We start from the raw sequence: 14,261 nt of genomic DNA on the forward strand, positions 1-14,261 counted from the left end.
GTAAATTCCACTTACAATAAGTGTCAAAAAGTAATCTTTTCATAATCTATAGCTTTTAAAACCCAGACATTTTTTATTTCAATCCACAGTCAAAAATGTAGAAAAATAACAAGTTATAGTCCTTTAAATGTGGTGCACAATTTCTGACATTAAAACCAGAGAATGATGTAATTTCACTTTTTGGTCAGGAGCTGAGGCCTACTTGATTCATACCATTGATGAGGGTAGGGCAGTGGGTATTCGTCTACATGGACTTTACTAAAGTGTTTGACACAGTCACCCATGGTGAATTGGTCTAGAAGATTAAATCACGTGAGATTCATGGTAAGTTGGAAAATTGGATGCAAAATTGGCTTGGTCATAGAACATAGAGGGTACTTGTGGAGGGGTGTTTTTCTGCCTGTGGGTCTGTGAACACCAGTGGCGTTCTTCAAGGATCAGTACTGGGACCTCTTTTTGTAATATATGTGAATGACTTAGTTGAAAATATAGTTGATATGATCAGTAAGTTTGCAGATGACATAAAAATTGGTGGAGTTATGGATAGTAAGGAAGGTTGTCAAAGGTTATAGGAGGATGTAATTCAGATGGAAAGTTGAGCAAAGAAATGGTAGATGGAATTTAATGGCGGCAGTTGAGAGGTGATGCATTTTGGGAGGTCAAATGCAAGAGGAAAGAATACAGTTAATGGTAGGTCCCTTAGAAGCACTGATATACAGAGGGGTGTTAGGGTACAAGTTCATAGCTAACTGAAAGTGGCAACATAAGTGAATAAGGTGGTGAAGAAGGTGTATTGCATGCTTGTTTTCATCATCTGGGACATAAAGTATAAAAGTTAGCAAGTCATGATGCATGCGTATTAGGCATTAGATAGGCCACATTTGGAGTACTGATTGTGGTTCTGGTCCCCACACTATGTAGACGCTTTGGAGAATCTGCAAATGAGGTTTATCAGGATGTTGCCTCGAATGAAGTGTATTAGTTATAAGAAGAGATTGGACAAAGTCGCATTTTTTTTTGTCAGAATATCAGAGGCTGAGAGACAACCTGATAGAAGTACACAAAATTGAGAGAGGCATAAAAATGGTAGTTAGTCAGAATCTTTGTCCCAGGGTGGAAATGTCAAATACTAGGGGGCATAGGGTTAAGGAGAGAACAGAAAAGTTGAAGGGAGATGTGCAAGACACACTTTTGACACAGAAGGTGGTAGGTGCCCAGAATGCACTGCCAGGGAGGTGGTAGAAGCAGATACATTAGAAAAGTTCAAAAGGCATTTAGACAGACATATGAACAGGCAGGGAATAGAGGGATATGGACAATGTGCAGGAGGATGGGATAAGTTTCAAATAAAATCATGGTCAACACAGACTGGGCTGAAGGGTCTTTTCTTGTGCTGTACTGTTCTAGGTTCTATGATAATTGACAGGGCCAGTGGCAGGCACAGGTTTTCAGAGGAGGATCATGCCTTCACATGACAGTTTTGGAGTTTTAAGTGGGCCATTAAAAAGCCATAGGCAAGCAGGGCAGCTCTGTCTCATAGCCTGGTATTACGTTAAGCCCCATTAGTTCTGATTGAATTGTTTTTGAAACCCTTCATAGCTTTCAGCCCCATTCAAATGCATATTTCCCTTCCTCCCTAACTCAGTAAAATCTACCGACTTGGGATACGCCCAATATGACCAAGCCTTTTACAAATATAATTCAAGATGTCAATGCAAAGGTATTACATGGTGGTTCAGCAAAGCTCCCTGCAGATTCTCCTCCAGGCGATCAGTAAATGTTGAGAGGTACTCTTCTTGATCAGTGGCAACAGAAGGATGACCAATGTCTCTGTTGGGATGATGACTTCCAAAGTATGAACAGCTGCTGTTTCACTATGAATCTGGAAGATTTCACACCCTATCAGAACATCCTGTACTTTCTTTATGCAGCATATTACTTTCAACAGCATTTCAGTGATGTAAATCTTTTTCCTTTGCTTATGTGCCACATCCAGATGGCATCTCTGTACCCAGAGTAAAAAGGTTCAAAGATATTTTGGATCATATAGAGCAACTTGAGAAAAATGTTTTGAAGTGACTTGCAGTCAGACTCAACTGGCAATTCATCTCTTCCAAGTAAGTATTGATGAAAATGGACACAGAGAAAGGCCAGGCACTTTTTTTTTGATGTAAGAGTAGCATTGTTCTGTCCATGTTAATGTTTTGGATACAACCGGAACTGGTTTTCATTGCTGCATTATGATGGCCTCAACTCCACCTTGCTATTATCACACAGCAGAGTAACTTCATAATTAACACTGTAGTATTTCAGCACTGACATTATCATCATGAGTGGTGTGATTTTAACGAATACTATTTCTTGTTCTGCGCTCCTGTACCGCTCCACATCCTTGCCTGTGAGTTGACATAATGGTTTACAGTCCGATAGCAAATAGGCAAGAATTTTGCTCAGTGGTTCAGAAAAACAACAAATCATTGCACTGCTTTTATACTTGTTAGTTGCTGCATCACTGTCGGAGCACTCATTTTTCCAGGATATAGCCAAAATCTTTTGCTGTGAGCATGTGGATTATATATTTTGCTTTGAGCATTGTGAAGACATGCATTGCTCCACCAATATTCTTCTCCCGTGTTTTCCCTGGAAGACTACCTTTTGACCACTCTCCCCTCAGTTGTTGCCCATTTATGGCCTTAGCTGTTGCCCTGTGAGATATCTCTTTTGTCACATTCTCCCTATCTTGAGGTTTTAGATATATTAGTATATGAGACCTATAAATATTCTACCAAGTGAACTATGTGGCAAAGCAAACAACAATAATGATACATGTATTCAAGAGATTTTTCTGTGCATCTGCTGAACATGACGTTTTCTACTCTCCCAATTGTCCACATCTAAAACTCCGCCTAGCACTGAACAGCTCCTCCCCTTTCAATCTGTGCTCCTGGCAGCTACAAGTGAGCTTTTAAAGTGACTGGCTATGAGAGGCCTGAATGAGTTCATTGTTATTTAAGAGCTTCCACACTCTTCCAGTCATTTTTGACTTGCTCCCATCATCCTTGATCATCCTAAAACACTATGTGCCTTCTCTCTGTAACTCTTCAATCTATTCCGATAATCGAATCATATAGCACAGAAACAGACTCTTCATTCTAACTCATCCACTCAGACCAGACATCCGAATCTCACCTAGTCCTATTTGCCAGCATTTAGGCAATTTCCCTCTAAACCCTTCCTATTCATATACCCATCCAGATGCCTTTTATATATTGTAATTATACTCGTCTTCATCACTTCGTCTGTCAGCTCGGTCCATTTTCACACCACCCTCTGTGTGAAAAAGTTACCATCAGGTCCTTTTCAAATTTACCACCCCTGACCTTAAACATGTGCTCTCTAGTTTTACACCCCGTTTAGTGTGTCACTGAGTGTCTGCATGGATTATTTACTCAAGTCACTGACTTAGGTCTTGAAATGACAACCATTAAACTTGGACCGTCTCAGAGTGTTACCAATGTATCAAGTAACTAAAAGCCTGGATTATTTCATTCTCTCACACAAGTTAACACATCCATGTGACTCCATTGCAGTAACACAGAGACAGGCTTGACTAGTTGTTCCCCATGTCTTCAACACTCACTTGGTCCTAAGCACAGCCACTTGTTACGTTCCTGTTTTCTTTTAACACCTCTTCCTACTCCTCCTTATCTATTCTCTTATTGAATTTTATCATTTCTTTCTCAACTCTGGAAGAGAATTCCGATACCTCACTACAAAAAATTTATGGACCATACAGTCATGGAGGTAGACGTGTCATCTCTCCACTGTGTGCCCTATCCAACCCTGTCAAGATTCTTCTTCCAACTCCTAGATCCTCCCCAATTCATCCTTAACATTTTCATTAAACCACATAACCGAGCCACCAATTCTTTAACTATCTCTACATTAGACACAGACAGCCTATTAAATTAAATTCCCGATATGTCTACCAGCCTGCAACCTGAGTTTGATCTGCACAACACACATGCGGACAGTACTACTCCTACCTTTTTGGCTTTTGCTTATCTACACTGATTGCACCCACCACTTCATCTTACTCTAAATATTTGGTCCTTTCCAATACAGATTTTCATGCAAAGACTCCACACAACTATTGCTTGGCTCTGCCATCTTCCACCCGGTATCCCAACACTGACTACTCCCCACTCCTTACCTCACTTGTGTTTGTCAGTCCAAGTCTCAATATAAGCTGTCATTCTCCTGCTCCCATCCTTTGTGCCACAGAGTTCAAGTACTGTCTCCTCAATATCTACCACCAGGTATGAGTCAAGAGTTTGATAGAATACTGTCCACTCACCTGGCTCCAACAACATTCAAGAAATTCAACCTTTCCAGGACCGAATAGTTCACTTGACTGGGACCCCACCTACCACCTTGAACATTCACTTCCACCACCACCGATACACAGTGGCTGTAGTATGTACCACCTTGTAATGAAACATAATACCTCACCAAGGCTCCTTCAATAACACCTTCTAACACTGTGAACTCTACCACCTAGGACAAAGGTAGATGATGCATGGGAACATCAGTACCATGCAAGCTCTCCTTCAAGCGACACATTAGTCTAACTTGGAGCTGCATCACTGTTCCTTCATATTTGCTGGATCAGAATGCTGAAAACTCCCTTCCTATCAGCACTGTTAAAGTTCAACATCACCTTCTCAAGGACATTTAGACATGGGCAATAATTGGGCCTAGCCTGCGACACGCACATCCCGTGAATGAAAAAATAATTCTCAAGGTAATGCCATGCGCCAATCATCTCAAGAGAGAGCCTAAGAACCTCCCTACAACAAAAAAATCAATGTTGAATTCCGGATTTTCAACATCCTGTTCCTCACCATTGACCAGAAAAGTTACTGGATTAGTCACAAATATACTGCAGATCCAAGAGTAATTGAAGGTTGGGAATGCTGCATGAGTAACTCAACTCTTGAATCACTAAAGTCTTTCCTACTTTCTGCAAGACACAACTGAACGCAATGGAATGCTATCTACTCGCCTGGATGAGTGTAGCTCTAACAATACTCAACAAGTTCCACATCATTGAGGGTAAAGCAGGCCACTTGACTAGGACCCCATCCATTTTTTCAAATATTCACATTCAACCCATGCCAGTACTGTGTGCCATTCAGAAGATGCATTGTATTAAATTGCCAAGGTTTATACAACATCATTTGCCAAAAATATGATCACTACTACCAGAAGGACAAAGACAACAGAAGCACAGGAACACCGCTACCTCTAGGTTTCCCTGCAAGTCACATTTCAACTGACTGGAAAATATGTAACCATTCTTCATCATGAACGGGTGAAAATTTCTACCTAACTGGACTTTGGGACTGCAGCAACTCAAGAAGACATCTCATCAACACCATCCCAAAGGTCTTGCCAGCAACACACATCTCCTGAATGAAATAATGAATTTTACAATAATGAAATGAGAAACACTTCAACATTAAGCTGTTCAATTTCCTCACCTGTCAGTTAGTGGTGTTATGACCAATCTATCCGTACAACCGAGAAACTCATTCTGATATGTGAATCCAACATCTGTAATTTTGATTAGCATCTTATCTGAATCTTCTTTGAAATAAAATCTGCATTGTTTGAGCCACTCAAAATCTGTATGACTTTTGATGTGCAATCGACACTGCAAAACAAAGTTCTATCATCAGTTACAAGCCACAATACATCAACCCAGTTTCAAAAAAATCTACCTTAAACTGAAAAGAGGAACTAATACCTTTGTATAGACACAAAAATAGAGATTGCTGGAAAAGTTCAGCAGGTCTGGCAGCATCTGTGAAGAGAAATCAGAGTGTATTTCTCTCCACAGGTGCTGCCAGACCTGTTGAGCTTTTGCAGCAATCTCTATTTTTGTTTCTGATTTATAGCATCTGACGTTCTTTCAGTTTTCATTTAATACTTTTGTACATCTAGTTTAACATGAATGAATAGTCAGGATGTAAAGCAATGAACTTCTTGTTGTCCACAAGAGATGCATCAGTACATTTCCTTGACTTCAGACCATCTGCAATCTGAATGTTAATTATTGCTTGTTCAAACAATTGTCTACAGTGCCTACCTTGGGTTATTTGCTTTCAAACCTGTAGCCACTTTTTCAATTTTTATTTCAACTGTTCTTTCTCATTTCTACTCCCAGTTTACAAAAACACAGAAAAAGAAGTCTTCACACCTTAACTTGAAGCCAAATATGTTCAGCAAAAAACAACAGTGATTAATGAACAGGCATGAGTTAGGAGTTTTGGATGGCATCAACTTTATGGGGCTAGCAAGTGGGAAAGCTGTCCAGAATGTGCTGTAATGTCATGTCTTGAGGTAGCAAAGGCATGGATGGGAGTTGCAGCAACAGGAGAGTGTAGAAAGTGACATAAGGGTTGTGAACAGAGTTTTCACATCAGACAGGAATGGAGTCAGTGATTTGAAAATAGAATTTGCATTAAGGATAGAAGGTAATGGTTTTGGTCTGACAATATATTTTCATAATTTTCAAAATCTAGAACTCGCTTGCCCAAAAGGTTATATTTGTTGGCTCAATTTATATTTTCCAAGACTGAGATTACTAGATAATTACTAAGTAAGGTTACCTTGGGTGCAGTCAAAGGATAGGCAAATTGAATTGGGGTAAAGATTAACTACATTCTGACTGAATAGTAGAACAGGTTTAAGGGACTGAATTATCTGTTCCCACTCCTATAATATTCCCATAGATAACACAATAGAACTGTATGAACTTTGGAAGTAATAAAATTAAAGTAATAATCATTTTTAAAAAAATTTTATATAATATAATATTTAACCAAATTTATCACAATGGTGAAAAATTAGGCTTTGGAATTATTGAATAATCCTAACGACATAGCAGTGGTCAAAACATACAACAGCAAGAATGTCTTGCATTTCATCAAATTTTGACTTTATATGTTAAAAATTGTGCCAAAGTCTTCTCACTATTAGTTTAGATTAGATTAGATTAGTTTAAATTTTCTATGGCCAATTTTTTGACACCTGTGTCCAGTTTTTTTGTTTTGTTACCCAAATATTACATTTTGCTTTTGCTAAAACAAAACAATAAGAGAAAGATTATACTGGCTATCATTGTTGCTTCATCATTGTCTGTATCTCACCAAAGAATATATTAGGGTTCAAACTTTCTTTTCAGAACCTTTCATCAGTAAAAAAATTTTATTATTCTGCTTTCATCAAGAAAGGATGCTACCCATCTTTAATTCTTACCAGGTCGTCAAAGATATCTCGCTGGTGCACGTGGATAGTGATAAGGGTTTCATATTTCACACGGTCCATAGCACTTAGGTCTTTTGTTGTCATGTCAATAAGGGTGTTCAGCAAATCTAAAAAAGATTGATTTGTCTTTTGCATGACTTTTCGGTCATATTTGGCATTAGTTAATGCTTCCTCTGAATCTCTTGTCCAGATCATTTGAATTCCAAGCAATCCAACCTGTTGAAGGTAAACTGAAATTTGATATAATCTGAAATAAGAGTACATTTTCAAGGAAAACTATTTAATGCTGAACAGATGTATATAAAGTTCTATAATCTAGCTGAAGATATGCCATGCTTTTGTAAGTTTACTCTAAGATTTTTTATATAAGTCTGGCCCATCGAACCCATTTAGTTTGAGAAGAAACCTTCTTTAGTTCATAACAGATGGAATTCCAGCATAACTAGCACCTTAGACTAAACAAGTTTGTAAAGCAACTATATATTAAGAATTTATCTTAAGATATTTCTGACTGTATGTTAATGAAATGATTGTGAAAGAGAAACCAATAATAACTGAAATTCGCTGGATCCTCACAATATACAAACATCCCCAATTGTGTTTTCAGGATAATTTTATAGAGGCTGAAATAAGGGGAAATTCTAACAAAACTATCTTTTCAAAGGTTTAATGATCTTGGTATGAAATCATTACTGGAGTTCGTTCAAATAAATTGAAAATATATTGCAGCCTTTTTATTAGAAAAATACCTGTGCTGGATAAGAGTTAAGAAACTCAACCAGCTGGAAGGTAGTGTCCTGAATACTCATAGATGCAGCACAAATGATCAGATGGAGTGATTTCTGAGATTCCATGAGCAAAGCATTTAGCCAGACTTCTACATTTCCTTCTGCCATGACTGGCTTATCCAATTCAATGGTTTCACCCTCTCGTGAAGAAACAGCCAAAATACGGTCATACACCTGTTAATATACAGCCACATAAATTTTGAGTAGTAACTCAGTCATGTCAAGTGGTTGCTAGATGATCATATGTTAATTTCAACTATTAGAATTAGGATGTTTATCATTGTGTTATGTTCCAGGACCGTCACTTTAACTTGGGGTAAAATGCAGAAATGAAGGGGAGGCATTGAGCCGTTCTGAATTCTGCCCAATAACAAATTTGAATAACTTGGTTATTAAAGGTTAAATGGAGACCCGGATTTTGTAATTGGAAGTAAGTTGCAAGATATGCACACCTGTAGAAAAATACAAGATTATTTGTAATGACTGAGGGCAAACTTTTACTCTCCAGGAGGTGTCAGGAATGTCAGCTTCTATAACCAAGGTTGACTTTAAACATCTATTGAATTTCAACGATAGATGAAATTGAGAGTCGTAGAGACAGCCAATTAACAGCCATTTCTACTTGGTGCAAGTTCACTGTGATTTAAACATGGAAACATAGAAGATAAGAGTAGGAGGAGGCTATTTGGCCCTTCCAGCCTGCTCTGCCATTCTTCACAATCATGGCTGATCACCCAACTCAACAGCTTAATCCTGCTTTCTCCCCATAACCTTTGATCCCATTTGCCCCAATTGCTACATCTAGTGCTATATCTAGTTGATACCAAAACATTCAATGTTTTGACATCAAGTACTTTCTGTGGTAATGAACTCCACAGGCTCACTACTCTTTAGGTGAAGAAATGTCTCATCATCTCTGTCATAATGGTCTACCCCGCATCCTCAGACTGTGATCCCTTGTTCTGTACACACCCACCATTGGGAACATCCTCTATGCATCTACCCTGTCTAGTCCTGTTAGAATTTTTAAGTCTCTATGAGATCCCCTCTCATCCATCTGAACTCAAGCGAAAACAATCCCAAACTAGTCAATCTCTCCTCATACATTAGACCTGCCATCCCTGGAATCAGTCTGGTAAACCTTCGCCGCACTCCCTTGAGTGCAAGAGCATCCTTCCACAGAATAGGAGACTAAAACTGCACACAATATTCTAGATGTGGCCTCACCAAGACCCTGTATAACTGTAACAACATATGCCTGCTCCTGTACTCAAAACCTCTCGCAATGAAGGCCAACATCACATCTGCCTTCTCTATCATCTGCTGCACCTGCATGCTTACCTTCAGCAACTGGTGCACAAGGACACTCAACTCCCGCTGCACACTCCCCTCTCCCAATTTACAGCTATTCAAGTAGTTAATCTACGTTCTTGTTTTTGCTTCCCAAGTGAATACCCTCACATTTACCCAAGTTATATTGCATTTGCTATTGATTTGCCCACGAACCCAACCTGTCCAGATCATGCTGTAGGATCTCTGCATCCTCTTCACAGTTCACTCTCTCACCCAACTTGGTATCATCTGCCAACTTGGAGATGTTGCATTTTGTTCCCTCATCCAAACCATTAATATATATTGTGACTAGCTGGGGTCCCAGCACCGATCCCTGTGGCACCCCAGTAGTTATTGCCTGCCAATTTGAAAAGGACCCATCAATTCCTACTCTTTGTTTCCTCTCTGCCAACCAGTTTTCTATCCATTTCAATTCACTTCCCCCAATCCCATGCACTTTAATCTTGCACATTAATCTCTGATGTGGGACTTTGTCAAACGCTTTCTGAAAGCCCAACGATACTACATCAACTGGCTCCCCCTTATCAATGCTATGAATTACATCTTCATAGAATTCCAACAGATTTGTCAAGCACAATTTCCCATTCATAAATCCATGCTGACTCTGTCTGATCCTGCCACTGCTTTCTAAATGCTCTGACATAACATCCTTGACAATGGATTCAAAAATTTTCCCCACTTTCGATGTTAGGCTCACCAATCTATAATTCCCTGTTTTCTCTCTACCTCCCTTTTTAAATATAGGAGTGACATTAGCTACCCTCCAATCTGCAGGGGCTGTTCCACAGTCTATAGAATCCTGGAAGATGACCACCATTGCATCCACTATTTCTAGAACTACTTCCTTAAGTACTCTGGGATATAGACTAACATGCCCTGGGGATTTATCGGTCTTCAATCCCAACAATTATCCCATTTCTGTGTTACTATTGATCTCCATCAGCTCTTCCCTCTCACTAAACCTTGCATCTTCCAACAATTCTGGTATCTGATTTGTATCCCATTTTGTGAAGACAGAACCAAAGTACATATTCAGTTCCTCAGCCAATTCTTTGTGCCCTATTATACATGCCCCTGTTTCTGTCTGTAGGGGACCTACATTTGTCTTTACCAATCTGTTTCTTAAATTGCCATGGAGATGAGCTTTCAGAGATGAAGAGTCCACAGCCAATCAGTGTAGTGTTAGCTCATAGGGTGCTCTAAACTATCCATGAAGTACTCAAAATAATGAAATTCTGGAAGATTCTGAGAGAAAGAAAAGACAGCATAGGGATAACTACATCTAGTCCTAAACCCTGAAACTGAGAAAATGCTGTTTTTATTGTTTATCATATCAAAGGCAGGAGGGAGCTCATACTCAGATTGAAGAGATCAAGTATGTGAACAGTGGAGCAGGAAAGTTGACATTTCGGGTGGGACCTTTCGTTTTCTGAACTTTCCTGTTACACCGATGCTACCTGGCCTGCTGTGTTCCTCCGGCTCCACACTTTGCTGTCTCTGACTCCAGCATCTGCAGTTCTTACTGTCTCATAGTGAAATTCAGTTTGAGGATTTAAAGTTACCCAGCTCAGAGAGCAAAAAGGAAGCCACTGGGAGCAAGAATCGCCTTTGACTGATACTGGGAAGATAAAACCGAAAGTATCATATAGCTTGGGGCAACTTTCTCTCACAATCGTCCATACCTCAGTTCACTAAATATGAAGCCAGGTTTTTGGGCACTTATCTCAGGAGATCATGTGTTCTGAGAGATGGAAGTACTTGCAGCTGCTGGGGCCTTCTGCCATCCATGTCACTGGTATCATATTTAAAACCTACTGCACGCCATTTCAGACACTACAAGCTCAAAATGGCCCTTCACACTGTGGCACTCAACCACAACCACAGAAGAAATCATCCAGAGGAAAGGAAAGCTCATTCCATGCTTGACAGAAAAAACTCGGAGGTCTTTGTGGATGGGCTAGTGAAAAGGATGTGGACCACCACAGAGTGATGGATTATCCTCAAAGGATACTTAACAGCATACTTAACAACTGCACACAGTGTGGGTGCATCATGTCACTGACTGCTTCTTGATTCAAACATAACCTTGCACTAAACGGGAGTTGCTTGCCAGATCACTAAGAGACAGAAAGCGAGTGAGTGAGTGATTGATTGTCAACTGCATGAGAATTACGGATAACAGGGATTTTCCTGTCTTTAAATCTGAAAGTACAGCAGATGCTATAAATCAGAAACAGAAACAGAAGTTGCTAGAAAAGCTCGGCAGGTTTGGCAGCATCTATGAAGAGAAATCAGAGTTAACATTTCAGGTCTGGTACGGAAGAGTCACTGGACCTGAAACACTAACTCTGATTTCTCTTCACAGATGCTGCCAGACCTGCTGAGCTTTTCTATTTTCCTGTAATATGGTCTTTTTAAGACAGTCACTCAAACTAAAATATCTTTCTTAAAGTTATTGGTCTCTATAGGGATTGTAACATTGCTTTAAATTAGTTCTCAATGACCCAATAAGTAATTTAGAGATTATGAATTTCAAATTGATCTCTGTAGTTTAATCCTGTCCTGGTGCAGAATTCCCATCTCTCTGTATGCGATGTCTTATTTAATTTTCTGAGGCACCGGCAGCACTTATTTCATGTATCCTGTTCATTTTTAAGTTGATTTAAATAAACGGTGATAAATTTGTCAGGTTTCATTAAACACCAGTTATCCCCCAGGCTTGATTTTCCTCTATGCACTACACCAGGTGAATCCTTATGTCTGAGCACAATAATTGACTATCTACCCTCTAATGTCCTAATTCAAGAAAAATCACAGAAATAATATCAATTTCCTTTTAACATGGAACAATAGAAAAGAATAATCTATTTCATTTAATTCATTTGTTCTTTGCCTTACCCTATCATGGAAGTGGGCAGTTTTGATGTTATCAAAAACATTTAGTAGGTGTGCTTGGATAGTGTGAGAGTCCGAAGCCTGACCAAGAATTTCAAGAAGTGCTGGATCAGATACGAAAAAGAACCGTGGAAACAGCAGTCGTTTCTTTTCAAGGTACCTGTAACAAAACAAGACAACCAAAGTGAAAATATCAAGAGTCCACATCATAATTCTTATAAAGTCAAGTAACGTGTAACCACCCAAGAGTGATCCTCCCAAGGATGGTTGTAGGTTTTGAAAGCTTTGCTGTATTTGACTTCTGCAGGCATCCCACCTATCACAGTGAGCAAGGTGTGATTTGTCAGAAGACTACAGCAAAGTTATAATAAGTATGAAGTGTGAAACTCCAGACTATTTACAAATGTCAAATTTCATTAAAAATGACAGTTCTATCAAAATCAAATAACAAGGGAATGGAAGAGTGGAAATTAGTCTTTGCCACCAGCCCAAAACAGATGGTAGCTCATCAGGTGTGTGTTACACATCCAGCCTGATGCTCAAAATAGTCCAATACATTTGGACTGACTATCACGCAAAGGTTGTAGCTTTTGGTTTGTATTATTGCTTAGGGAAATATCCATCCTAACATCTTAATTCTCACAAGCTAGTAGCTCACAATTAGACACAGCACATCTTTTTTTTCAAATGAAATCCAGGGCCTAATGGTAGAACATTGCAAGATTTCAAAAGCACAAAAGAATAATTTTAAGTTATGGAGATAATTAAAGTTGGCAATAGGAAGAAGTGCAGACTAGGGAAGGACTTGAAAACAAAACTAACCATTACATTTAACATCTGCTTCTAACAAGGTGAAGATTAAAATTTAATGATTAAGATGCTTTCATTCAACTAGAGGTAACTAATTGAAATATGTTGCACAGAAAAGAATTCTATTATTTAACATTTCAAATTTAAATGAACTAATATTACACAGAATAATTTTGAAAGCTGAACAGTAAACTAAACAAAATTAAACAACGTTCACTTGATAATGGACAATAAATGAACGACATCATCTTCAGTCCATTTCAAACAATTGAGTCAGGTATCAAACTTCGAAATCTGGCTCAAATCATTTGACTGGAACACACCTACCTACCTCAGTGTAGCTAACAGTAGGATATGGGTTGAAGCTTACCCAGTCAAAGACTTCTGACAGATTTCCAGCTGCTCCAATAAATGTGGTAAAAGTTGTCCCATGGTTTCATCCCCTACACAGCACTGTACTACACTTGGAGTCTCATGCGCCCGAGTCATGATCTTCACCCATGATTTGTCAATGTTGGAAAAACGTTTGGCTTCCTTTAATCAGGGTGGAATGAAATTGAAAAATATTGAAAAATACAATTTTAGCAATTGTGTCATTTTCACATCCCTATATAGTATTCACACTATTAGAGATTAACCATCCTTGACATCCCTCTCTTGTTTTCATTAGGATGGTTATCCTTAGGGGAAGATACTAAGACAGGACATGATTGAGATATATAAAATTATAAGGGGCATTGGTAGAGTAGATGGGAAGAAACTTTGCCCCTTGATGGAGGGATTAATAGCTAGATGGCAGAGATTCAAGGTAAGGGGCAAAGGTTTACAGGAGATGTGAGGAAAATTTTCTTTCACCCGGTAGGCGGTGAGAATCTGGAGCTCACTGCCTGAAAGTATGGTAGAGGCTACAACCTTAAAACATTTTGGAAGTATTTAGATGAACATTTGTGATGCCAAGGCATATAATACTATGGGCCAAGTGTTGGCTAATGGAATTAGAATAATTAGGCAGTTGTTTTTGATTGGTGTGTACACGCTGGGCTGAAGGGTATTTTTCTGAGCTATAGGCCTCTATAAATCCTG

At 39.0% G+C, this 14,261-nt stretch overlaps 1 protein-coding gene across 1 annotated transcript in view; it reads right to left on the reverse strand.

Annotated features, from left to right (window-relative positions):
• Positions 1–14,261, reverse strand: part of dnah5 (dynein, axonemal, heavy chain 5) — a 372,198-nt gene that overhangs the window by 156,199 nt on the left and 201,738 nt on the right. Inside the window, exons 31-35 of the mRNA XM_048562706.2 lie at positions 13,549–13,712; positions 12,372–12,528; positions 8,082–8,294; positions 7,324–7,548; positions 5,544–5,716 (exon numbers count right to left, since the gene is read on the reverse strand). Coding sequence (XP_048418663.2) covers positions 5,544–5,716; positions 7,324–7,548; positions 8,082–8,294; positions 12,372–12,528; positions 13,549–13,712 — 932 coding nt within the window. The remainder of the gene's footprint in view (positions 1–5,543; positions 5,717–7,323; positions 7,549–8,081; positions 8,295–12,371; positions 12,529–13,548; positions 13,713–14,261) is intronic.

This window comes from Stegostoma tigrinum, chromosome 2, assembly GCF_030684315.1.
Source record: "Stegostoma tigrinum isolate sSteTig4 chromosome 2, sSteTig4.hap1, whole genome shotgun sequence".
Lineage (NCBI taxonomy): Eukaryota > Metazoa > Chordata > Chondrichthyes > Orectolobiformes > Stegostomatidae > Stegostoma > Stegostoma tigrinum.